This window comes from Myotis daubentonii, chromosome 9 (genome assembly GCF_963259705.1).
Source record: "Myotis daubentonii chromosome 9, mMyoDau2.1, whole genome shotgun sequence".
NCBI classification, from domain to species: domain Eukaryota; kingdom Metazoa; phylum Chordata; class Mammalia; order Chiroptera; family Vespertilionidae; genus Myotis; species Myotis daubentonii.
Genome location: NC_081848.1, coordinates 25,618,281 through 25,642,352, shown reverse-complemented (window position 1 = coordinate 25,642,352; position 24,072 = coordinate 25,618,281). Strand labels below are relative to the sequence as shown.

The following is a 24,072-nucleotide window of genomic DNA, read 5'->3' as shown; positions in this document are numbered from 1 at the left end:
GAAAGGGTGTCTGATACTGTTCATCTCAGTGTGGCTCCTCAGCTCCCTGGAGAGCTGTGGGGAGTAACTCTGAGCCCCTCCTTCTTATTCCTAGCAAGTAATGAGCTCTGGCTCACTGACAAGTCCCAATGCCGATACAGTCTGGTAGAAAGATTAGAGAATCTGAAAGCCTGAATTCAAGTTCAATCACTTACTAGCTGTATGTCCTTGAACAAGCCACTAGCCTGTCTAACACCCCATGGAGTTGGGATGTTAATGGGCCTCTTATTTTTCCTTCTTCGGATTATTATTATCCTCCATAGAATGACTGAAAGTGACTTAAAAGCACTAAAGCATTAGATCACTTGATATCGTTATAGCAGACTTACTGATATTATAAAAATTATTAATAATAGTGCCCAGGCTTGGATAATGAGACCATAAATAACATTTTGTGAGAACAAGTTAATTTTGATCAACAAGCCTCTCTCATGAAGCCAAATAATAGATCACTCTTCTTTCATTAAAAAAAAAAAAATCTGACCACTTTTTAAAAAATCTAATTGCTTTTCCCTCTCATTGTGTTAACATAAGAACTCCTCCAAATTTAAAGTTCTAAAAATCGAGGTTTCTTCCAAAGGGTCTCTCCTTTGTCCCAGGGGTTTGAGATCATGAGAGCAGATCCAACATGGTTTCCTGTTAGCTAAACAGAGAAATCCAGGTAGAGGGTGTAATGAAGTGTGATGTATGGAAATACAGTTTGAGATCATACTGAACAGTTCAGGCCTCTGATGGCAGACTGCCCCTGTTCAAATCCACTCTGGGTCCATGGCTGTGAATAAGTCATCAACTTCTCATACCCCAGTTTCCTCCTCTATAACATGGGGATGATAATAGTCCCTTTTCCATAGGCATTTTTGGAGAATTAAATGAGTTAATATATGTAAAGTGCTCAGGATTGTTTAGCACATAGTAAGTGTCATGTGTTAGCTACCGTCATCATCATCATCTTCAAAATGGACAGCAAGTTCTCTCAGATGCAGAACAGAGCTCCCCAGTCGTGCATGTTTTTTCCAGCGCAGGCCCCAGGTCCCCACTCTGTGCTCCCATTGCGCCCTGTGCCTGCTCTCAGGGCAGTTTTGGAGCTATCTTAGTGCTCATGCTGTCTATAATTTTCCTGTCTTTGTCTTCCCAGGGCCTGCCATAGTCCCTATTCCAGGGGTGTGCTGGTAAGCCAGCTCTCTAAAAATAAAAGCCCTGATTTGTAGCATTTACTGATTTCTGTGGTGTACATACTCCCACCTTGGCTGATGCCAGGCTACCCGTTGTTCAGTAACAGGCCTGCCAAATTCCCCAAATGTTAACAGTTAGCTCTCGCGCCCTGCCTGAGCTGGCCCCAACACACCACGGCCTATTGCTTAGGCACTCAGGCAGTGAATGGGTTAATCAGCCAGGCTGGCTGCTGCATCAGGTAGCACTGGAGAGCCCACAAAAGATCATGAAACTGACAAAACGCAGAAAGAAATGTGTGGGCGTAAAATAGTGCACTAGAGGTAGGGCCTCGTTTTAAAGTCTGATTTTCCAGGGCTCGGAGACATCAAATCAAAGGAATCAAACCCACGACCCTTGTTAGAATCCAGTTTCCATGATAGTGATTCAAATGTCCCTGTTTTCCAGACAGCCTTTCCCTTGCTACCGACTACTTCTGCTATATTTTATTTGAGCAATTGCCAGAATGGTGCCAAAAAGGAGCTGGAGAGGGAGGAGTGGTACCTGAGCTGACCCCCTTGCCTTAGATTGCCCCTTTGTGACTTCCCCTCTTCCTCACCAGCGATGTGCTTTCCAGAATCCTGTACTGCAGCTGTCCCACCCCTCCTGTTACTCTAAAAAAGGAATCTAGTTCATCCTCACACGTTACTCTACCTCTAAATGGCACGCTATCCTGGCCAAGGAGTGCTGGTAAGCCAGCTCTCTAAAAATAAAAGCCCTGATTTGTAGCAGTTAGTGATTGCTGTGGTGTAAAGGAGTAGCCAGGTGACACAAAGAAGCATTTTCCCCAGTCCCAAGTGCTTTCAGCAACCCTCAGTTCCATTTAGGTGAAAACTTTCCAAATTGGAAAAGAATCCCACGTCAGCATTATTTGAAGCAAGCATATCTCAGCCCACTGCACCTGCCCTCAGACTTCACGCTGGCCATCCGCAGACACAGTTTGCATCAGTAATGCTCTTTCCTTATAAGTTAGTTCCCTGGAATTTCATCGGTGTTACATTTAGGAGTGTGTCTCTCTCAGCCTCCGTCTCTGTGTTTCTTGGTGCCAGCGAAGCTTGGAGTTCCCTCCTTGTAGAATGTAAAGTGCTCTCTTGCCTCTTGAAGATGAGTCTTTCTCTCTCTGAATGATGAACACTCACACGCAATCATAATGTCCTCCTGTTCAGGAGAGTTCTCTGTAGTGTGGATTCAGGAAAATGTTTATGAGAGCATGTGCTGTTTCCATCTAAAGATTATTAACTATCTTATACCTTTAGAGATCAACCTACACAATCCCAACATCAGTCACTGACCACTGGGGGAACAGAGATTAGTCCAAGAGCCCTTCACATTCGTGAGGATGGTTATTTGCAGGGTTTATGGAGTAAATAAGTATGATGTGCTCAGTGGATGCTGAGACCCACGACCACCCTTCCTCTACCACCACCCAGCCCCCCCCCCCCATCCCATGTTAAAAACAGGCCTTTGAACCTCCCTCTGTGAAGATGATAAAGGTAATTTGTAGGGAAATTGACCACCTCAAAGGTACTGACACAGTATCATCATTAACAAGCCTCACTCAAGTGCTTAGACTTCCCCTCAGATTTCTAGTTTTTACCTCCCCACTCTTCACTGTGAGCTGATAAGCCAGGATTACCAGACAAGGAAGGAACTCCTCTAATTTGGAAGAAAGGGAATTTTTATTATGGTTCTCCAGAGAAACAGAACCAATTGGATGGATGGATGGATGGATGGATGGATGGATGGATGGATGGACGGACAGATGGATTTTAAGAAAGCTGCTCATAGGATTGTGGAGGCTGGAAAGTCTGAAATCTATAGGGCAGGCCAGTAGGCTGGAAATTTATGTAAGGGTTGATTTTGCAGTCTTGAATTTGAAATCTTCAAAGCGGGAAACCCAGGCAAGATTCCTGTATGGTACTCCGAGGCAGAATCCTTTCTTCTGAAGGCGTTCAGCTGAATGGACAAGACCCAGCCACATTTGGAGGGCAGTCTGCTTGCCTTTAAGTCACCTGATTGTAAATGTTAGTCACCTCCACAGATAGCCTCACAGCAACGTCTGGAATAGTGTTAGACCAACAACTTGGCTCCATAGCCTAGTCCAGTGGTCGGCAAACTCATTAGTCAACAGAGCCAAATATCAACAGTACAACGATTGAAATTTCTTTTGAGAGCCAAATTTTTTAAACTTAAACTATATAGGTAGGTACATTGTTATTAACTTAATTAGGGTACTCCTAAGGCTTAGGAAGAGCCACACTCAAGGGGCCAAAGAGCCACATGTGGCTCGTGAGCCGCAGTTTGCCGACCACGGGCCTAGTCAGTCTGACATATAAAATTTACCATCACAGAGACCAAAACACAGAAGCAAAGAAAAGCAACTTGGAGGAAACTATGCTGGGAGAAAACTTCATAAAAATGTTATTAATATCTTTAGAGATATAAGAGAAAATATGGCAAGCACAAAATACGAGCAGGGTGCAATGTGTTTAAAAAAAAAGAAAACCTCAGCAAACAAAGAGCCCTTGGAAAATGACAACATAAATGAAAATCTCACAAAAGTTTCAAAAGTTGAGAAGCACTTTTAGAAAATAAAGCAAAAACCCACAGGGATGTAATATAAGAGAGACAGACCAAATTCAAGCAAGATCCAAAAGACCTGAGCTGAAAACCACAAAAGTTCTATAAAGACAGAACAGAGAGAACAAAGGAAAGGAAATTGTCAATGTGATAAATAAAATTTCCCAAAGTTAAAGAACAAGAGTTTCCAAATTGCAAGGGCCGACGGAGTACTGATTGAAAGAAACCCACACTGAAGTACATCATTGTGAAATCTCAGAAAACTGGGGACAAGAGAACACACTCCAAGCTGTTATGAAGAGAAACCAGTTCACACATAAACGAGGACACAAAACAACTTCGGATTTCTGAAAAGTAACATGGAGGTAATTGCTTAGAACAGCGGTTCTCAACCTGTGGGTCGCGACCCCTTTGGGGGTCGAATGACCCTTTCACAGGGGTCGCCTAAGACCATCGGAAAACACGTATATAATTACATATTGTTTTGTGATTAATCACTATGCTTTAGTTATGTTCCATTTGTAACAATGAAAATACATCCTGCATATCAGATATTTACATTATGATTCATAACAGTAGCAAAATTACAGTTATGAAGTAGCAACGAAAATAATTTTATGGGTGGGGGTCACCACAACATGAGGAACTGTATTAAAGGGTCACAGCATAGGAAGGTTGAGAACCACTGGCTTAGAATTCCATACACAACCTAACAAAGAGGCATAAGGGTGAAGTAAAGATATGGTCAGCTATGCAAGGTTTCACAACATTTACCTTTTATACATAAACCTCTTCTCAGGAGGCTGGTGACATGGGCATGACCTGTGACAAACTCCTATCTGGAAGCATCCTGTCCTTTTCAATAGCAGTGTGGTGGGAGTAGCATCTCCCTCCCGATCCTGGTCTCTGCTCTTGGAATCTTGGGTGTTCCTTGGGTGTCTCTTACCATTCTCACGAGCATTCATATATGTGTTTAATGAAGTGAATTTTTGAGGACTTCTGGGATACCCAAACCATTACATGCATTTTTGTGAAAAGCTGTGTTCCAAGTTCAAAATAACCAATTTACTAATCATCTTTGGAATTTGGGATCTGCCTTTGATTTGGTTCAGAAGGATTAGGAGGACATGTAATAACTGAGTCTGTGCACTCAGAGTGTTACCAGCAGCATCCGTGGCTCATGAGGTCCTCTGTTTCCCCAGGCTATCAGTGTTCCTGTCTCTCGCAGTTCACTGGGAGAAACTGTGAATCGGAGATCACAGCCTGCTTCCCAAACCCTTGCCGGAATGGAGGCTCCTGCGACCCCATAGGAAATACTTTCATCTGCAGTTGCAAAGCTGGGCTCACTGGAGTCACGTAAGTGAGATTGCTCAAGTCTTTTATGCTTTTTCTTGTTGCTAAGAAGACAAAACAGTAAACAACTAACTGGGATGAAATATTTACCAGTGATAGGCCAGGCAAAGGGTTAATATCAACACTAATAAAAGAGAAAAATGGTAATTGGCGTACGAGCTACCCTTTTCATTGGCTAATCAGGGCTATATGCAAATTAACTGCCAACTAAGATTGGCAGTTAACTGCCAACAAGATGGCGGTTAATTTGCATATGTAGGCACAATGCAGGGAGGCGAAAGGGAAAGCAGGAAGAAGCCCCTTGCTACTGACAGAGATCGGAAACCCAGGGGGGAGCTAAGAGCTGGGGGGCAGGGCAAAGGCGGCCCTGGGGCCGCCTTTGCCCTGCCCCCCAGCCATGATCGGAGAATCAGGTGCCTTTTCCGCCCTGGCCAGTAATAGCAGGAAGTAGGGGTGGAGCCAGCGATGGGAGCCGGGCACGGTCGAAGCTGGCAGTCCCAGGAGCTAGGGGTCCCTTGCCTGGGCCTAAAGCGAAGCCCACGATCATGGGGCAGCTGCAGCTGTGGGTCCCCACTGCCCGGGCCGGACGCCTCAGCCAGAGGCGTCAGGCCTGGGCAAGGGGCCGATCCTCCGATTGGAGGGTGATGGGGGTCAACGCCTGAGGGCTCCCAGTATGTGAGAGGGGGCAGGCTGGGCTGAGGGACACTCCCCCCCACACACACCCAGTGCACGAATTTCGTGCACCGGGCCCCTAGTCTATAATAATAAAAGTGTAATATGCTAATTAGACTAGACAGCCAAACAACCTTCCAGACGACGCCACAGTGGTGAGGGGCCGAGGCAGAGGCAGTTAGGGTTGATCAGGCAGGCAGGCTAGCAGTTAGGGGTGATCAGATAGGCAGAGTGGTTAGGGGCAATCAGGCAGGCAGGCAGAGGGGTTAGGGGCGATCAGGCAGGCAGGTGAGTGGTTAGGGGCAATCAGGCAGGCAGGCAATCAGGTGTGATCAGGTAGGCAGGCGAGTGGTTAGGGGTGATCAGGTAGGCAGGTGAGTGGTTAGGGGTATCAGTCAGGCAGGCAAGTGGTTATGAGCTATCAGGCAGACAGGAATGTGAGCAGTTAGGAGTGAGTGGTTAGGAGCAAGCGGTCCCAGATTGCAAGAGGGATCCTGATTGCAAGAGGGTGCAGGCCAGGCTAAGCACCCCACCCCCACCCCCTGCACAAATTTTGTGCACCAGGCCTCTAGTCTTTATATAAAGAGTGCTGACGAGTAACTAATATTAACAGGGATTATCTCTGGGTAATGTGGTTATGGGTAATTTATATATTTTACTTTATACTTCTCTATATTTTCAAATTTTTATATAATTACTATGTGTCATGTAACCAAGAAAACAATTCTTTTAAAGAAGGTCATCACTGACCCCTAATGCTTCCAGTATAATTCTGAGGCAGACATACTATCCATTTCCCCAGAAATTATTACCAGGACTCTACTCCTTAGCATTTTATGATCATTCTGAGAAACTAAAGCCTACCTTTCCTTTGCAAATCTTCTCTCTCCCACTCCCAAGAAATAGGGAAATTAAAGTGTTATTTGGATGAAAAGGAAATATTTTAAATTTTTACTAAAATGCCACCTTCATCCATCCTTGATGGCTTTAAAAGTCTATACATGTAATCTCAAGCAAGTGATAGACTAATTACAGATCAGTCTTAGGTATTCATTAAAGCAAATCTCCTGAGGACTTTACCAGGAAGTACTTAACTGACTTTGAGTCTTTGGATGCAATTTAAAGTAATAAAGCTACATTTATTTTTTTAAATACTCAGTGATTCTGACTAATTTCCAACTGACTTGACTTCAGTCTGTTCAAATTGGGGACATTTGACTACATTTTAAGGAGTGGATTACCAAAAATACAGGTGATGGGGCCTTTTAAATGCATATAGCGGAACAACTGCTGAATTACAGAAAAGGGAAGGAAAAATGGCTCTGTGTTCTCAAATAACTTTAACCTAAGAAATAGTAGTAAGAGTTAAATGTTTGCCTTATAATTATACTCAAAGCAAGTCTTGGCTTGTTTTAAAGAGAATAAAAGTAATTTAATTATATTTCACTAGAATGTTTTAGTCATTTTTTCCTATCACTGGCCAGGGCGGAAGGCACCTGATTCTCCGATCATGGCTGCATTAGCATTACCTTTATTTTTTTAAATCCTCCCCCGAAGATATGTTTTGTTTGTTTGTTTTTAAGGATTTGAGAGAGAGAGAGAGAGAGAGAGAGAGAGAGAGAGAGAGAGAGAGAGAGGAAGAGAAACATCGATCAGTTGCCCCAACTCTGTATGGAACCAACAACCCAGGCATGTGCCCTGATGGGGAATCAAACCTGCAAACTTTTTGGTGTAAAGGATGATGCTCCAACCAACTGAGCTGCCCAGCTGGGGCTGCAATTAGCATTAGCTTTTAACATAGGCATAAAATCTGAAGACATGTAGACATGTAGCCCTTCATGCACCTACCCACCTATTAACCTATCACACCTCATTACCCCAGTTGCACAAAGGCCAAAAATGACTGTAACCATTACAGGAAATTGTCAGAACTAAAGGCTTCCTCCTCTCAGGAAACTCCATATAGGGTATGTAGAGTTTCACAGGTCTTTATCTGCAATTCTACAAAACCCAAAGCTCAGAGAACTGACAGGATTGTTGATAAATTAGTGGCAAACTACTTTGGTACTCCAAACAGCCAAAGCTACTATAAAACTATTTCTGGTCTTGATTTCTTTCATTTAGTGTAAATATCTATATGTTTTATTGTGGAAACACTGGTGTGTTTGATTTTGGGTCCTATGCCTGTTTCTTGGGTGGGGTGGGTTTGTTACACACTATAAAAGATATGTACTATATGTCATTTCTAAAATTGCAAAAATTGAAATTCTCAAATGTGTCTGGCCCCAAGAATTTGGGAACCAGTACCTCGTCCACAGCATCCATTCTTTCTCTTTTTGCTCCTTCTCTCCCAAAACAGCCTTTATTTTGCCCCCGCCCAGGTAGGGTCAGACTGCCTGGGAGAGACTGGGGAGAGAAATACCTTAATGCATGCTGATGATGCAGGCCACCTCCCGCACACACCATCACACCCCTTACGTGGTCCTTTCTTTTCAAGACATCAGCTTGCATGGAGCTCCAGGGCCGGAGCCTGTGTGGTTGGTCCGCGGCTGGAGAGGGGGCTTGTGTGTGTTTGGCCCCGCAGGTGTGAAGAGGACATCAACGAGTGCGAGCGGGAGGAGTGCGAGAACGGCGGCTCCTGCGTCAACGTGTTCGGCACCTTCCTGTGCAACTGCACCCCGGGCTTCGCGGGCCCGCACTGCGGACTGCGCCCCGTGGTGGTGCCCAACATCCAGGCCGGCCACGCCTACGTGGGCAAGGAGGAGCTCATCGGCATCGCCGTGGTCCTCTTCGTCATCTTCATCCTGGTGGTCCTGTTCATCGTCTTCCGCAAGAAGGTCTTCCGCAAGCACTACTCCCGCAACAACATCACGCTGGTGCAGGACCCCGCCACGGCCGCGCTGCTCCACAAGAGCAACGGGGTTCCCTTCCGGAACCTGCGGGGCGGAGGGGACAGCCGCAACCTCTACCAGGAGGTGGGGCCCCCGCAGGTGCCCGTGCGCCCCATGGCCTACACCCCCTGCTTCCAGAGCGACTCCAGGAGCAACCTGGACAAGACCGTGGACGGGCTGGGGGGCGAGCACCAGGAGATGACCACCTTCCACCCCGAGTCACCGCGCATCCTGACGGCCAGGCGGGGTGTGGTCGTGTGCAGCGTGGCCCCCAACCTGCCTGCCGTGTCGCCCTGCCGCTCGGACTGCGATTCCATCCGGAAGAATGGCTGGGATGCTGGGACCGAGAGTGAGTAGGAAGTTATGCATCATTACCTATTATCTATTATCTAATATCTATTATCTATTTTATCTATTATCTATTCCACTGGCGGTCACAAGAAGCCACAGATGTGTGGGCACTTGAGAAAGGGGGTTTGGGGAGGGAGAGAGAACCCGCAGAGACACGCACTCGTTATGACATGTTCTGATATTGTGTTCACAGAGCAACCCTCAAAAACTGCTCTAGTTCTTATCCCCATTTACAGATGGGGAAAATGAGGCTCAGAGAGCATCGTAAGGTGCCCGTGGTCACAAGGCTAGTGAGAGCCTAAATGCTAATGAGAGGGACTGCGTGCAGGGCTGCCAAACCCTGAAGCCCAGGCTCTTCTCACAGAAGCGCACCACTGGCGGGAAAGCAAGCAGTGTAGCTACAGGAGTGATACCCACAGAGTGCGCTCGGGAGGGTCAGAGGAAGAGAGTGTTTCCGGTCTTACAGAGTGAGGACTTGAGAAGAGCAGAGGCCTTTGAGTTGGATGCTGGTGGATCATAGATCTGGAGAAAGGAGGACATTCCACATGACCAGAAGGAAAGCAGGTCGTTCTATCTGACTGGAATGCAGGGTCCATGAAACAAGACAGTGAACCAAAGGCAGGAAGAGCGGTCTAGGCCAGACGGTGGTGTTTCCCACCTCTTCGGCCTCATGCAGCAGCAGTATTCTAGGCAAAGGGAAGAGCCACAGGTTCAAAGGCCTCGGGGAGGGAAAGCCCTGGGCATGTTGAAGAACATGGAGGAGATCAATGTAGTCGGAACTTGGTGACCACCGGAGGGCGTGGGTGCATTTTAACAGCAAGCCTAGTGCGGGTTTTTAAGCAGCTGAGTGCCATAATCTAATTTATTTTTAGAAGATGGCTCTATTCCTTGGAGAAGAGACTAAATGGGACCAATGAAAGAAGAAAGTAGAGATAGTGTTTGTGAACATCCGGGTGAGGGCCGGTGATGATTTCCCCTGCCCTAACATCAGTCAGGATAAAACTAAGACAAGCTCTATTGTAACCTGTGACTTTTCATCAGGCCAAATAGCTTTCTATTTGAGTAGCAGAGATACCCTGGGTGTACTATGATGTGTGTTGGGGTAGAAGGTAGGGAGAAAAGATGGTTTCAAATGAAGCTAGAGAGCATATGCATCTGAGGAGACACTGGGCGTCCTCCAGGAGGAAAGGGGCATGCCTACTGCTGTTGTTGAGCATGTGTGAGACTTTGGTAGGAACCTATTGGAGAGGGCCTTCCAGAAGCAGTGAGCATCTGGACCAGGGGAAAGGACACACGCGGGGTGTCTGGATCTGTTGTTCAGGAGATAGGTGAGGCTGGAGGTGGACATCTGCATGCAGGAGGGTTGAACCTCTAGGAGGGTGAGCTCTCTGGGGGAGCAGGAGCAGAGAGGATGGTTGAGCTGGGCCTGCAAAAGAACCGTGGAGATGCCAACATGTAGGAAATGGATAGAGGGGAAAGGCCAGAAAGGGAGACAAACGTGTCTCAACAAAGAGAGCACAGAAAAAAGGAAGGGGCAGCCATGCAGAAGCCAACGATATCAATAAGGTCTGCAGGGCTGAGTACTGTAAAACTGTCAAGGAGGACACAGGCTAAAATCTGAATTGCACTCAGCATTTAGAAGATCTTAATGATCTCAAGAGCATTTTGGTGAGTTACCAAGACAGAATCCAGAAGGCAAAGGTTCAAGACAAAGAGATTTGGTGAGAAAACAGAGGTATGAGATAAACATAAAAAGCCATCACTGCAGCCCTGGCCAGGTGGCTCAGTTGGTTAGAGCATGGTCCCATACACCAAAAGGTTATGGGGTGGATTCCTGGTCAGGTCACATACCTAGGTTATAGGTTTGATCCCCAGTTGGGACAAAGAGCTGACTGATGTTTCTTTCTCCTCTCTCTCTCTCTCTCTCTCTCTCTCTCTCTCTCTCTTTCTCTTTCTCTCCCCCCTTCGCCCCCCCCCCACCCCGCTTAAAGCAATTTTAAAAAACACGCAACCTTGGATGAGGATAAAAAAAAAAAAAAAAAAACCATCACTGCAGTGTGGCGATCATCTTAAATCCAAATAACTTACCTAACGGAAAGTAGCTAGCAAGAGGGGGAGGTAACAGTTCAAACCTGGTACCCCAGAGTTCAGAGCCTGTGGTCTCACCAACACTGCCCTTGGAAGCTATAGCAGGAAGGAGGGAGAGGGATGTAAGAGAGAGAGCATCCCTTGCTAGAGGAGGTGGGCCTCTGTTCTATTCTAGTGCTGCCCCAACTGTTCTAAATCTACTGACTCTGGTTTTCTGGAGACACATTTATACTTTAAGTTGATGTCTTTGGTGGACTTTTTACCATAAATATATTCTCTCTAAAATCATCTGTAAAGTTAAACTTGCCGAGCCACTAGATCAAGCATGTCAAACTTAAAGGCTAACACGGGCCAAATAAATGAAGCATGCGGGCCGCAAGTTTGACATGCTTGCACTAGATAAAGGAAAGGCTCATTTTTATTTAACAATGAAGAAGCGGGGTTTGAATAAATGGAGACATGCAGAGAGCAGTTTTATGCACGGCACTATATTCACCAGGGTAGATCATTTGTCATTCTTTCCCTTGTGTTCAGGGCTAAGCCTGGTGCCCACTTCATGCTTTTCAAAGGCATATCTTCGTATTGTCTGTGGTGTGACTGTTGGAAGGTGAATTTCTCCCTGGCGGGCGTCTCTCTCCACTCAGATGAGTTGTTTAGCTAGCTCATCATTTTGCTGTGTCTTCAGCATCTGACAGCAGGGACAGAGCCACGGCGCTGCCCACTACTGCCATCACCCTTTGTGGGAGAATCAGGCATTTCCCCAGCCACGAGCAGGAGCAACTTTTCCCTGAGTCACAAGCCTCCATCTCTTCATACCATCATGCCATCATCATGTTACAGGGTGATTTGAAGCTTTTCCTGGTGGTCATTTCCCTCCACCCGCTTCGTAATGTGACAGCTTTATTTCCAGAATCCACCTCAGGCCAAAACTCACATTCCCCGCCCCCCCTCCTCCCCCCCCCCCCCCCGCCCGAAGTATTATTGGGTTTTTATTGAATACATTTCTTTCTTTGTTAAGCAAGGCGGTTAGCTGGTGAAACAATCTCCAGGTCGCCAATTCATTTTTCACTTGACAGTTTCAAAATATGGGTTGTTTTTATTGTTTTCCTTAGTCCATCAAATAAGAAGGTAACCCTGAGGAGGAAGGGAGGGAGGGAAGGAGGGAGGGAGGGAGGGAGGGAGGGAGGGAGTTCAGTGTGTCTTTGTATGGCAAAGGAGGAAGTGTGTGGATGAGGGCACCTCTACACCACCAGCTGCCCTCCTACCTGAGTGCAGAACATGGTCATTCCCAAAGCTGATGCGACACTGCCCTCTAGAAGGCAGTGCTGAGAACTCCACTCGCTCCCAGAGATGGAAGTCAGGATCATGCAAAGGCGTTCTTGCCTATAAAATATGTATACCCCTATTTTAAAAGCAATCTCATTTAACCCGGTGTTGACACCACATGGGTTCATGTAAATGATTTAAATTAACTCTGAGTGGCAGAGAGCAGCCCCGACACTTCATCCCGGCTCACTCTTCAGTTAGGCTTCCCTTTGAGGAGGGAGCAGCTACTTTGGGCTGTCAGCTCTTTGGAAGCTCATTTACCAAGGGTTAAGGGTTTGAATCCATAATGTAAATCACTTGATTGACAGACAGACCTTTGCCCCCAGTGGCACAATCAATTCTCTGCTGTGGAGCTAAATTATTTTCTCTGAGCAAATGAAAGAACTCCGAGGAGTGAACTCCGGGGGTGGCCGGGCTGGAAGTACGCACGAGGTAACCAGTGTCATTTCTGCTTGTTCTCTCGCTGTCCACCAAGACAAAGGAGTTGATGACCCGGGAGAAGTGACCTGCTTTGCAGGCAGCAACAAAGGCAGCAACTCTGAAGTGCAGTCTCTGAGCTCCTTCCAGTCGGATTCTGGTGACGATAATGGTAAGAAGTCATGGATCTGTCTCCCCGGGGTGGCTTCTGCTTCCTGTGCTGGCATCAGTGGTTGAGAGGAAGGGGATGTGACCAGTTTGGGTTCTTGACCTGATCCTGGGCATTTGCATGTGTTCACCAGTTTTCTGGTTGGCTCCATTGTTGGGCCTCATTGCTGAAGGAGCATCTGTTGAGCTGCAACTGTGAGCAGGCCTGGGGATCTGCATCGGGGGTTGTCAAGGTTCCCCTGGGCCTCCAGTAATGCGTTCTCTTTGATTTGGTTCATGATGGAACTGCCTCATCCCAAATGATAGCCACTAGCAAACAGTGTAATTTATGTGTGTGTGTTTTTTTAAAATTTTACTAATCATTATCTCTTCACTATACATCCAACCTCCATTTTATTAGAAATTAGTTAAGAGGCAAGACCTTCCCATAGAAACTCCTTCCCACAGAAGTGACATCTTCATTCAGTTGAACCCCCTTATGATCATTTGGGGTCAAGGGCCTTTGCAGAATCTGTTGAATACTATGCACCAGCTCCTTAGAAAAATGCACATACACCCAGAAGTTGCATGCAATTCCATGTGGTTCATGGACCTCCTTGGCACTCCAAAGCATTTACCTCTGCCTCTTGTGAACTTACGTTAATGAAGAGGTTGCTGGACTGGGTTTCCAGAGCTAAGGAACCAGCTTTGGAAGATGGGCTGTGCTCCTTGTAGCAGAAATGGTCTTAATGCAGCCAGAGTGGTGAACTGAGAATAATTTCAAATAGTCATCCACAGAGATAGTTAGCCTTACCTGTGTCATTTTCTCATTTATAAGCAACTAGAGGCCTGGTGCATGAAATTTGTGAACTCGGGGAGGGGTCCCTTGGCCTGGCCTACACCCTCTCACAGTCCAGGAGCCTTTGAGGGATGTCCGACTGATGGCTTAGGCCTGCTCCCTGCAGGAAGTGGGCCTAAGCCGGCAGTTGGACATCCTTAGCGCTGCTGAGGTGGTGGGAGAGGCTCCCGCCACCACCGCTACTCTTGCCAGCCGTGAGCCAGGCTTCTGGCTGAGTGGCACTCCCCCTGTGGGAGCACATTGACCAACAGGGGGCAGCTCCTGCATTGAGCATCTGCCCCCTGGTGGTCAGTACATGTCATAGTGACCAGTCATTCCACTGTTCGGTTGATTTGCATTTTAGCCTTTTATTATATAGGTTTAGCAAAAGCTGAATATTTATTACTTTATGTAATCATTCAACCCATAAACCCTTGTTGAATTTATTTTGTGTGCTGAACCCTATGCTGGACATTTTGTGCCCAGAAGTGCAAAATGAAAACAACATTGCCTTTGCCCTCCAGGTAAACACAGGAGCAGGAGAGCTCGAAGGCCATAGCAGTCATGGAAATAAGATAGTCCACTGTCACCACCACTACCCAAAATCACTTCCACCCCAATAACTGGCACCCCTGAGAGCCTCAGTTTATCTGGCTGCTGGGATGACACACTATATAACAGTGCATTTTCTTCTGACCATTTTTAGGAGGTCAGGTGCCTGCCTCTAGGTTTGCCTGGGTGCTCATTCCTTTTCTCATCCCCAGCCAGAGAGAAACAGCTGTCACCAGTTTGTGTTCTGTAGAGAAGCAACCGAGAACCGATAGTTTCCAAACTCCAGGCAGCAGCTCCCGCAGTGATGCCAAGTTGACTATTCTCATGGGCTCTGCTCTATGTGCTCTGACTAGGCAGTACAAGGAATTCTCATTAGTTTTAACAAGTTGCTGGTATCCAGTGTTAATGCAACTCTTAGAGAGTACAGAAATCTCCTTCCCTGATTCTAACTGTTTCAGAGGTCAAATGCTGATGTCTGTCTACACTTTACTGGAGAGAACTGGGCCTTGGATCATTCTGGGCTATGGTGGCATCGTGTGAGAGTGAAGCCACCAGTCCTGCAAAGGTTATCCTCCATCATGGCACTTGGTCGTGGCGGCATGGCTGATCAACAAAGAATTCTCTTTGGGAATAGTGAGGTCTCCTCTAGAGCTTCTGGGAGTTGCTAATGAGAAATTAGCCTGAGCTTGATGAGCCATTGCCTTCCTAGATGGATTTCACTGGGCCATGAAGTGTGAATGTATGACCCAGCGATCCCTGCCCATCCTGCCTTTCAAGGAGGAATGGCCCTGGATGTGTGCCATATCCCTTCTCTTCCCAGAATCCTGGGACCCTGGAAAACAGTGGCCACTGGATCACTGCCTACTGGATGGACTGTGGGAAGGCTCTGGGTGTTTGCATGCTGCACCTTTGTTGTTGCTATTGCTGTTGTTAAGAAAAAATAACGTATGTGTAAAATACATAACTAACCTGAAGCTGTCCCTCCCCTCCCTCCTGTCTTCTTCTCCCGGCCACAAGCATCCATAGTGACTGTCATTCAGCTTGTCAACAATGTAGTTGACACTATAGAGAATGAAGGTATTTACTTTTTTTCTTCCATAGCGTTTCTTTGTGTAAAGAGTTATCCTTTTGGGAATATTGCATCCTTGTTACGCTGAACTAGGGGTGATTTCAGTCAGCTAGCAGTAGAGGAGGCAACACACAGGTGCTTTCAAGGGAGACACTGGATATTTCTCAAGGAATTGGGGTAAATTTTAAAATTTTGAAAAAAATCGAGTTTATAATTTTTTCAAATACATGGGATGCTCTTTTTATAAAATCTCTTCCAAGAGAAGAGTACCCAAATACTTGGAATCAAGATTAACGCTAAATTCATTCTTACATGCAATGTGTATTCATTGAGCACCTACTATGAGTGGGAACACTTAAGAAATCATTCAATATTTTGAAAATTCAGACTTCTTAGAAACATCTCTCTAAAAACATTGCAAATGAGCTTTGGAGATCTGAGTGGCAGTATGGTCTGATAGAAAGATCATTGAACTGAGGGATTAGAGTCTAAACTCCTAGTTTGGGCCACAAACTTGAAGTATGACCTTAACCAAGTTACTTAACAGCTATAGGTTTCATTTTCTTCATTTGAAAAATAAGCAAATTGAATTAGAAGTCACTTCCAAGATGTTATTTATATTTGTTCCATCAGAAAGTTAAAATTTCTCTCTTCATTTACATGGAATAAGGTTTCATAGCATTAAATAGCTCTATATACAAATGGAATTTTCTGATTTCAGACATGGAAATGCCATGCTCTCTGGGCACAGGAAGTAAATGATTATTTGTGAATTGGTCAACTCACATTACATACTTCGATGTACCCTCAGCCTTCTCAGAATCCCTTGTTTGGTTTATTATTGTGTCATCTTAAAGTGAGACTTTAGGTTAAACTAAAGCAGGGGGCTCTGATAAATACTCTATGGTCAGAGCTAAACACAGTCTCACCCTTATCAAAATGATTTAAAGTGATCTGGTGTACTAGGTATGACATAACTTCATTAACTATTTCTAGTTAATAATAATATAAACAGCTAAAGAAAGGGACATTTACATATAAGTCTATTTGCCTTTAACAATTTGAACTACTTCCACCATCAGAAGTAGGAGGGTAATTGGCTTACAACATGGTTTGGTATTTTAAAATCTCAATATTGAAACAATTATTCAAAGCCATCTACTACAATGTTTTCTAAATGATGGTTCACAGATAGGCATTCATGCATGAGAAAGTTATTGTTGGTCGAAAGCAAAATTAGAAAAAAAACATTTTATTAAATTTTAAATAAAGCTATATTTAGTCAATTAAGAGAAAAAAAAAGAAATCATTCAATATATTGGGAATCAATTTCAATCAGGTAACTTGTATTAGTGTCATGATACAATTAGGGCCTGGTGTGGATGGGATTTATCTTTTTATTTCCTAGATAACAGTGGGGAGAACTAGAGGCATGTTTTTAAGTCGTCTAAAATGTTCTCCTTTGCCCCCTGCACATGGCTTGGATGATCAGTTTTACCTCTCACTTTGTGTTTAAACAGTGTCTGTCATGGATCAAGGACAGAACTACAACCGAGGTGACTCTGCTGTGACCCAGCATAACGTTTTCCTTCTGTGTTCTGAATGGCTGAGTTCATTCTTATCCTGTCCCTCTCCCTCCATTTTTCTTTGATCTGAGTTTTGCATGTTCCAGGTGTCTTGTGAGCTTGGTATTGGAGGTGAAAGCCCTGCCCACATCCCCCCATCCCCCAGCTACTCCTATGCGTGCGGTTCATCCATTGGCGTGCACACCTCCCTGACTTTTGTGGTCCACAGGACAGCTGACGCATATCTCTCTGGGAGCATGTTGCCAGCCTGGCTCTGCACTTGGCGTAGGGATAGGAAGAGAGGATGGGGTAGGGGTTCTGTGATCCTCAGCATGCCCTCGCTGGCCATCTCCTGGCATGGCTGGTGTAAGGTGCTGCAGCCCCATCTCTCAGAGCTGCCATTGCCTTGCTCCCCCAGGGCCAGAGCATGGGCTGGCTGCTGATTGAGCCTGAAAGGAGCATGCACGTGACTTGGCTCCTTAGGGTCCCTCGGATGTGAGTTGCATGCCAGGTCCCTTATCTGCTCCTTTCCAAACCCTGCCCCAACTCCAGCCTGGAGGAAATTAACTATCAGGGCTTCTCTGCTCACAGCCTACCACTGGGACACCTCTGACTGGATGCCGGCCGCCCGCCTGTCGGACATAGAAGAGGTGCCCAACTATGAGAACCAGGAGGGAGGCTCTGCACACCAGGGCAGCACACGGGAGCTGGAGAGCGACTACTACCTGGGCGGCTACGACATTGACAGCGAGTACCCACCCCCTCACGAAGAGGAGTTCTTGAGTCAGGACCAGCTGCCCCCTCCCCTGCCGGAGGACTTCCCGGACCAGTACGAGGCCCTGCCACCCTCCCAGCCTGTCTCACTGGCCGGCACCCTGAGCCCAGACTGCAGGAGGAGGCCCCAGTTCCATCCCAGCCAGTACCTCCCACCTCACCCATTCCCCAACGAAGCAGAGCTGGTGGGCCCGCCAGCCGGCTGTGAATTTAGTACTTTTGGTGTCAACATGAACCAGGGCACCGAGACCGCGGGCCCAGCAGACAGTGTGTCTCTGTCCTTGCACAATTCCAGAGGCACCTCATCCTCCGATGTGTCGGCCAGCTGCGGCTTTGAGGATGCCGACGTAGCCATGAGTGACTACGAGAGCGTCGGGGAGCTCAGCCTCGCCAGCCTTCACATCCCCTTTATGGAGACTCAACACCAGACCCAAGTGTAGGGGATGCGCCTCGGTGCTTTGCGCTGTTGGGTTCGGAAGGAGACTGGCTGGGCTTGTGTCTCCATGCAGAGCAGTGTGTTGAGCGGAGGAGGAAATGCAGGTATTTCCCACGGGGATCTTCTTCACAAGTCAAGCTGTTTCAAGCCAGTTGGGTGCAAAGGAAAAGGCTCAGAAATTGTTTCTGAGAGGGACTGATCGCCCTTGCAGTATGTACCTGTGTATTTCCCATGGGAAATCATCCCATGGGAGTACCAAGAAAGCTCGCTCTGGTTTTAAAGGAGGAACGCATTGCACCCCCTAAGTTACACCGTCGGTCTTGTATGGCTTTGTGCAGTATTGTGCCCTGGAAAGTATTCCAGCATCAGCCCTTGCAGTATTAATAACTGGCAACAATGAGCAAAGAGGCATGTAATTTTTCAGCCAATGGTGGGGGAGAGGGAATGAAAATACTAGTTATCATTGTTGGAAAAGTTAGTCACTTAGGCAAAAGGAAAGAAAAACAGATATTATTAAACAAACAAGAAAATGGGCTGGAGCCTTTAAAAATCAACTTTATTTTTTTTTATAAGCTGCCCAATTTTCAGCTATAAAATTAGGTTTAGGTAACATGTTTAATATGCTTAGTTATTTTTGTTTGTTTGTGTTAAGCATCCAATATTATATAGTTGGGTTTTATGATCTTCGAGAAAGGTACAGTGAAGAGGAACAAGAGGATATTTGGGTACCACTCTGTGGGCTGGGGACGTTAACATTGTTCAAGCATTAGAAAGAATGTGATTACCTGTTTTCCATGAAACATTCCTGGCTGTAACAACAATTTTAACACTCCTGCAGAAATTGGCCTTTCTTCTGAGAATTAGGAAATAAAAGAGGGGAAAAAGGTAATATTTTGGTACCTTAATCTCTACAAATGAGAGATATTTAGAAGTTTAAGCAGAATTCACAAATTTAGGGGAAAAAATCAAATATAACACTTTCAAAGTGTTCAACCAGATAATCACAGTTCTTGATAATGCAAATACAATTTGAGTGTTGTTCTAAACTGGTTCGCATCATCACTATAAATGCAATTGTGTTTTTAGAAAAGTACATTCGTGTTGGTGTATAAATTATAATAGTGTGTGTGTGTGTGTGTGTGTGTGTGTGTGTGTGTGTGCCTACGTACAAGCACGTGCTTGCACTCAGTAAGGCTGCTCTTGAGGACCGCGAACGTGGACGTCTTAGGCTATGGACTACGTGGAAAATTCTGCCTGCGCAGCGGACCTTCCAGTTTCTCTAGATCTATGATGTCAGAGAAACACCAAACGCCATATTTTACTCCGGTTCAGTTAACTTTATTTTGGTACTGCCATTTATATTAACTTAAAGCAAAACTGTGCTTTTTTTAAAAAAAAAATACAACAGTATTTTGTTATCATTTTCTGGAACTAAACTCTTGTTTGAAAACTGTAATGTTTCATTACACCCTGGGGTTCTCCTCTATCTGACATGTGGACTTTGGCCGTGAGTTTCCAAAACTGACAGGGGAATCATCCCACGGGAAGTACAATAACTCAGCACTCGAAGCTGAACGTTGAGTGACTTTCCTCTTTCGCTTCAATCAGATGATGGCTGCGTGTGTGGTGGCCGTGGTAAGTAAATGCATATTTGCACTATCTGCTTCATGAGCAAATCTGTGTCCACAGTTTCTGATGACACATGACATTGGTGTGTAATTGCGCCGTCCCGAGTCTGTGTGTCGCCCACTCAGACATATTTTTCGTTGTTTCAGTGATGTCGAATCCACTTCTTTGTAGGAGTCAGTGTTCCTGAAGTTTGTTATAAAAAAAAAAAAAATCCTTTCATTGTCAAGCTTCCTGAGTCCACGGATACATTTCACAAATGTTTCGGCTTTTCTCCTCTGCCTGTCTCTTGCTTAGACCTACTCACGGAAACATTATCTGCACCGTGGGCTTGAAATGCATGAATTTCACCCTGGCTGCTTTGGAGGATAAAAACCTTTGGTATTTTTCTTACGTAAGAAGCACATTTTTCCAGAATCATGGAGAAAATAACAAGCTAATGGTCTAGAATGGAATCACTGCTACACTTTTAATGATGCAATGTCATAAAAACCATCAAAGTAAAACCAACAATTCATTCCTCGCCCCCAGGAAATAATAGAAGGAGATTAATGCCAGTGAGTCACTATTGCTTACACAGCATCCCCTCCGGGGAGAATGCCTGACTGACACCATAATGAAGGAATAAATAGAACCTAATGCAGTTGTGAAGTCACCCAAGAAATCCGTGCCCTCCCTTGGCTCTGACCTATATAAAATACCTCCTTCATCAGAAGAGCTTCCCCTGGTTTTCTGCAGAATAGCTCTGCAACTAAATGTATACCAGACAAGCATGGTACGTTTTTATTCATTACCCTGTGAACACGTAGCTTTTCATTTTTTTTGGAAAATTGGACTTCCCTGTAGATTATGAAATGGTTTTCAGTCAGATGGAACTAGGTGGGATGTCTGCTGATTTGAAGACCTGGAAGGGTCCTTAAGATTTGTCCAACCCTTGTATTTGTATGAAAGAGGGAACGTGCCCAAAGAGGGGAAGGCACTTGCCCAACCTCACTCAGGAGGTTAAGTAGCTGAACATCCATTTGGCCAATATTCTTTCCACGTAACAGTCACCGTTACACTGCCTGGGGCATGGCATCTGCTGGACTTCTGACTTCCCACCGTTCTTGCTGTGGAATATGCTAGAAATCGTGGAGATTATTTCTTTGGAAGCCTCATGACCTCATGTTTGCTAGCAGCTCCGCTAGGGAGCGTACAGTTACAGAATTCACACATTTCTTTGAACATGTATCAAAATGCTGCTTTCACCAAATGAATGTTTTCTAAAATGAGGATGGAATGATAATTACAGAATGGAACCCAGGCTAGTCATCAATTATGGTGACGTGGCACTCGGTTTATAAGATGATCGACTGGGTGCATTGTGGTTTTTCCTTTTTTTCCCCAGACCAGTCCTGGTGTCTGTTCCTACTCCCGCCACTGTGCTAAACCACGCGGATACGATGGAAGCCAACTAGTGTTTTCCCATTTTGCTCACATGTATGTGCCGCCTCCCGGAAGCCAATGCCATAGCCTGTTGTAGGCACTTTTCTTGTATGGTGCACATTCTGGTGAGACTGGATGTTTGTCACATGGGAAGCAGAGCTCTGGGGCTTTAAAGGGTGAATAAAGTAGGTGTTTATTCAATGTCTTGTACGCGCCTTGTTGCTGCTGAGTTCCTTTCCATGCCAGCTTTCCATGTACTCACATCCTGCCCATTCACAAAGCGCCACTGGAGAAGACTTAGCAATATGAGTAGGTCAAGTCCATGCAATTGTTTACCCTAGCAGAGAACCAGTGTGAAGGCCTGGAAAGGGAATTTATGCTGCATTCCTGGAACTTCCCTGGGAATCCCCCTTAGGAATCACTATTACAGCCTTGAAAGAAGCAAGTAAGATATACAGGGGTGAGTAAAAGTAGGTTGACAGTTGTTTGTATGGAAAAATATATAATTCAAGAATAAATAATAGTACAAGGATAAACTCTGTTTCACATACAACTATAAACCTACATTTGCCCATTGTGTGTGTGTGTGTGTGTGTGTGTGTGTGTGTGTGTGTGTATACCGTCAACCATCTCCTACTTACTCCCCCCCACCCCACCCACTGTCCCCATTAATGCTGTGTCTACATAATCAAAGTCAGGAAATTGAGGAAAGATATAGCAAAATAAATCATTTAGGGTCCAGAAAATGCTTTCATATGAGAAAATTCAGGAAGATTTAGTGTTCATTTTGCAAGGGTTGCCCAAATAATTATCTCTTCTCTTTCCTCTGCTGCCCTTCCAAGACACAGGTATTGATAAAGTGATTAGGCTTTTATGTCTTATGTTTTTTAGCTTCAAACCATGGGGCATGGGGATTGGGAAAGGCATTTCTTCAGCATCATAGTTTTGTGTGGTCTGTGAGCAGGTGGTTCTGTGTTTTCCCTGGGTTTTGTCCTGCAACGTTCAACTGCACATTATTCTGGTGAAAATCCACAGTGTCTTTAAGCTTCTGGTTGTATAATTCTAGGGTTTAGAGTCACCATTGGTGGCTTTGGCATCAGTTACTACTTAGCCAATTGGCTAAGAGAGAGGAAAAGAATTAAGATTTTCTTTCCTTATGTAATAATGAAAGCAATAATTACAAGTATGTAATATTACACAAAGGCCATAATAAGTTTCTTCCAATGTTTAGGATGCACTAGAGAATCATATAGTCACCTGGAGAGTGTTTGGACCCATTAGTATGTACTGTAGTACCCTTCCAGCAAACCAATACCTGAATTGCTACTATTGAACAATTTTATGAGCCCATACTACTGCATTTCGGGAAGTGAGAAATGTGTGGGGAGTGGAAGCAGTTCTTTCTAAGCACTGTATTGGAGAGATTGTCTTGTAAATTTACCTGTTGCAAACAGGCTGGTTTGTAAAAGATGTATGTTTTGGTGTTTAAAATGTTTATAAAATTGTATATAATGGTTTCAATTTTCCAAGCTTTTGTAGATACTGTATTTGATGCCTATCAGGATGCTTTAATTTGGGGGGTCGAATACAATTCTAAGTCATCCATGCTGTTGGTCTGCAACCTTCTGAGGTAACGACACACAATCACATAAAGGATTTGGGGTTTGAAAATGGTGTTTTTTAATCATTTCAAAATGTACTGTAAACATTCTTTGGTTCTACTGTTTTCATTCCGCTTTCTCTGTTTTCAAGCAGATGTTCTTATTGGCATTTTTTAAATAAGTGTGTTTTGCCCAGTTACTCTGTCTCTAATATCAATGCCATTTCAGATTCAGACTAAAACATATCATTTCTCCACACACATGTGCACTCACCTAAACTTGCACACACATCACACGCCAAACCTTATGCAAAGGGGAAAGCTAACACTTGCAGTAAATCTTGCCCCTGATGGAAACGGAGTGTTTCTGCATATATTGCTGTTGGCAGGATTAGTCTGGTGTTCTTTTTCTAAAAAATAAAAAATAAATAAATAAAATGAAAGAACAAAAACAACAAAAAAGACAGCCAAAAAGAAAACAAAAACCCAACAGTGTACAGGTTTATAACTTAAAAATTTGATGGTTAAAACAAGTTTTCAAGTAAAAAGAAAAAAAATGAAACTAGCCGTTGTGTTGACTCTTCTTCAGTGTCTCCTTCTATTTGTCTTCAGTTATTGAGCACGTGGCCTGTGGGCAGTCTCCACAGGGCGGGTGGGTTTTTTCAGAGACTTCTCACCCCCGGAAAGACTTCTGCTGGTTCTGGTGCACTTGTGCTGGAAGCGCATGCAGCTCCTTCCTGGGCACATACCCTGTGGGGTTTCCCCAGGTGAAAATGAAAACAGTGCTGGAGACTAGGACAAAGGAGGATCATGGCGTCCTGTCTCTGCAGAAATCTCTGCTAGACACAACCCCACACCTTCAAGGCCGCCTCCCTTACTGGAAATCCTTGTTGTGCTGGCAGAGTTCAGTGTGCGGCACCCCTCTGACCACCTGGCCATCCCCACTGTGGTATGCAGGTAAATGCCTAACACCAGATGAAAAAGGGGGAGCACCAATTGGTTGCATTTGCCAATTTCTATGATAGAAGTACTCCTATCATGGCTTCAAGTTACCAAGGTAATGTGAACCTGCTCGCAATAGCTCTAACAGTGGCCCTTACAAGCCAGTATGAGC

At 45.1% G+C, this 24,072-nt stretch overlaps 1 protein-coding gene across 1 annotated transcript in view; it reads left to right on the top strand.

The window, feature by feature from the left end:
- Positions 1–23,441, top strand: part of FAT3 (FAT atypical cadherin 3) — a 520,423-nt gene extending 496,982 nt beyond the window's left edge. Inside the window, exons 22-27 of the mRNA XM_059708164.1 lie at positions 5,031–5,184; positions 8,438–9,093; positions 12,985–13,098; positions 15,481–15,540; positions 17,053–17,088; positions 17,689–23,441. Coding sequence (XP_059564147.1) covers positions 5,031–5,184; positions 8,438–9,093; positions 12,985–13,098; positions 15,481–15,540; positions 17,053–17,088; positions 17,689–18,311 — 1,643 coding nt within the window. The 3' untranslated portion in view covers positions 18,312–23,441. The remainder of the gene's footprint in view (positions 1–5,030; positions 5,185–8,437; positions 9,094–12,984; positions 13,099–15,480; positions 15,541–17,052; positions 17,089–17,688) is intronic.
- The last annotated feature ends 631 nt before the right edge of the window (positions 23,442–24,072 follow it).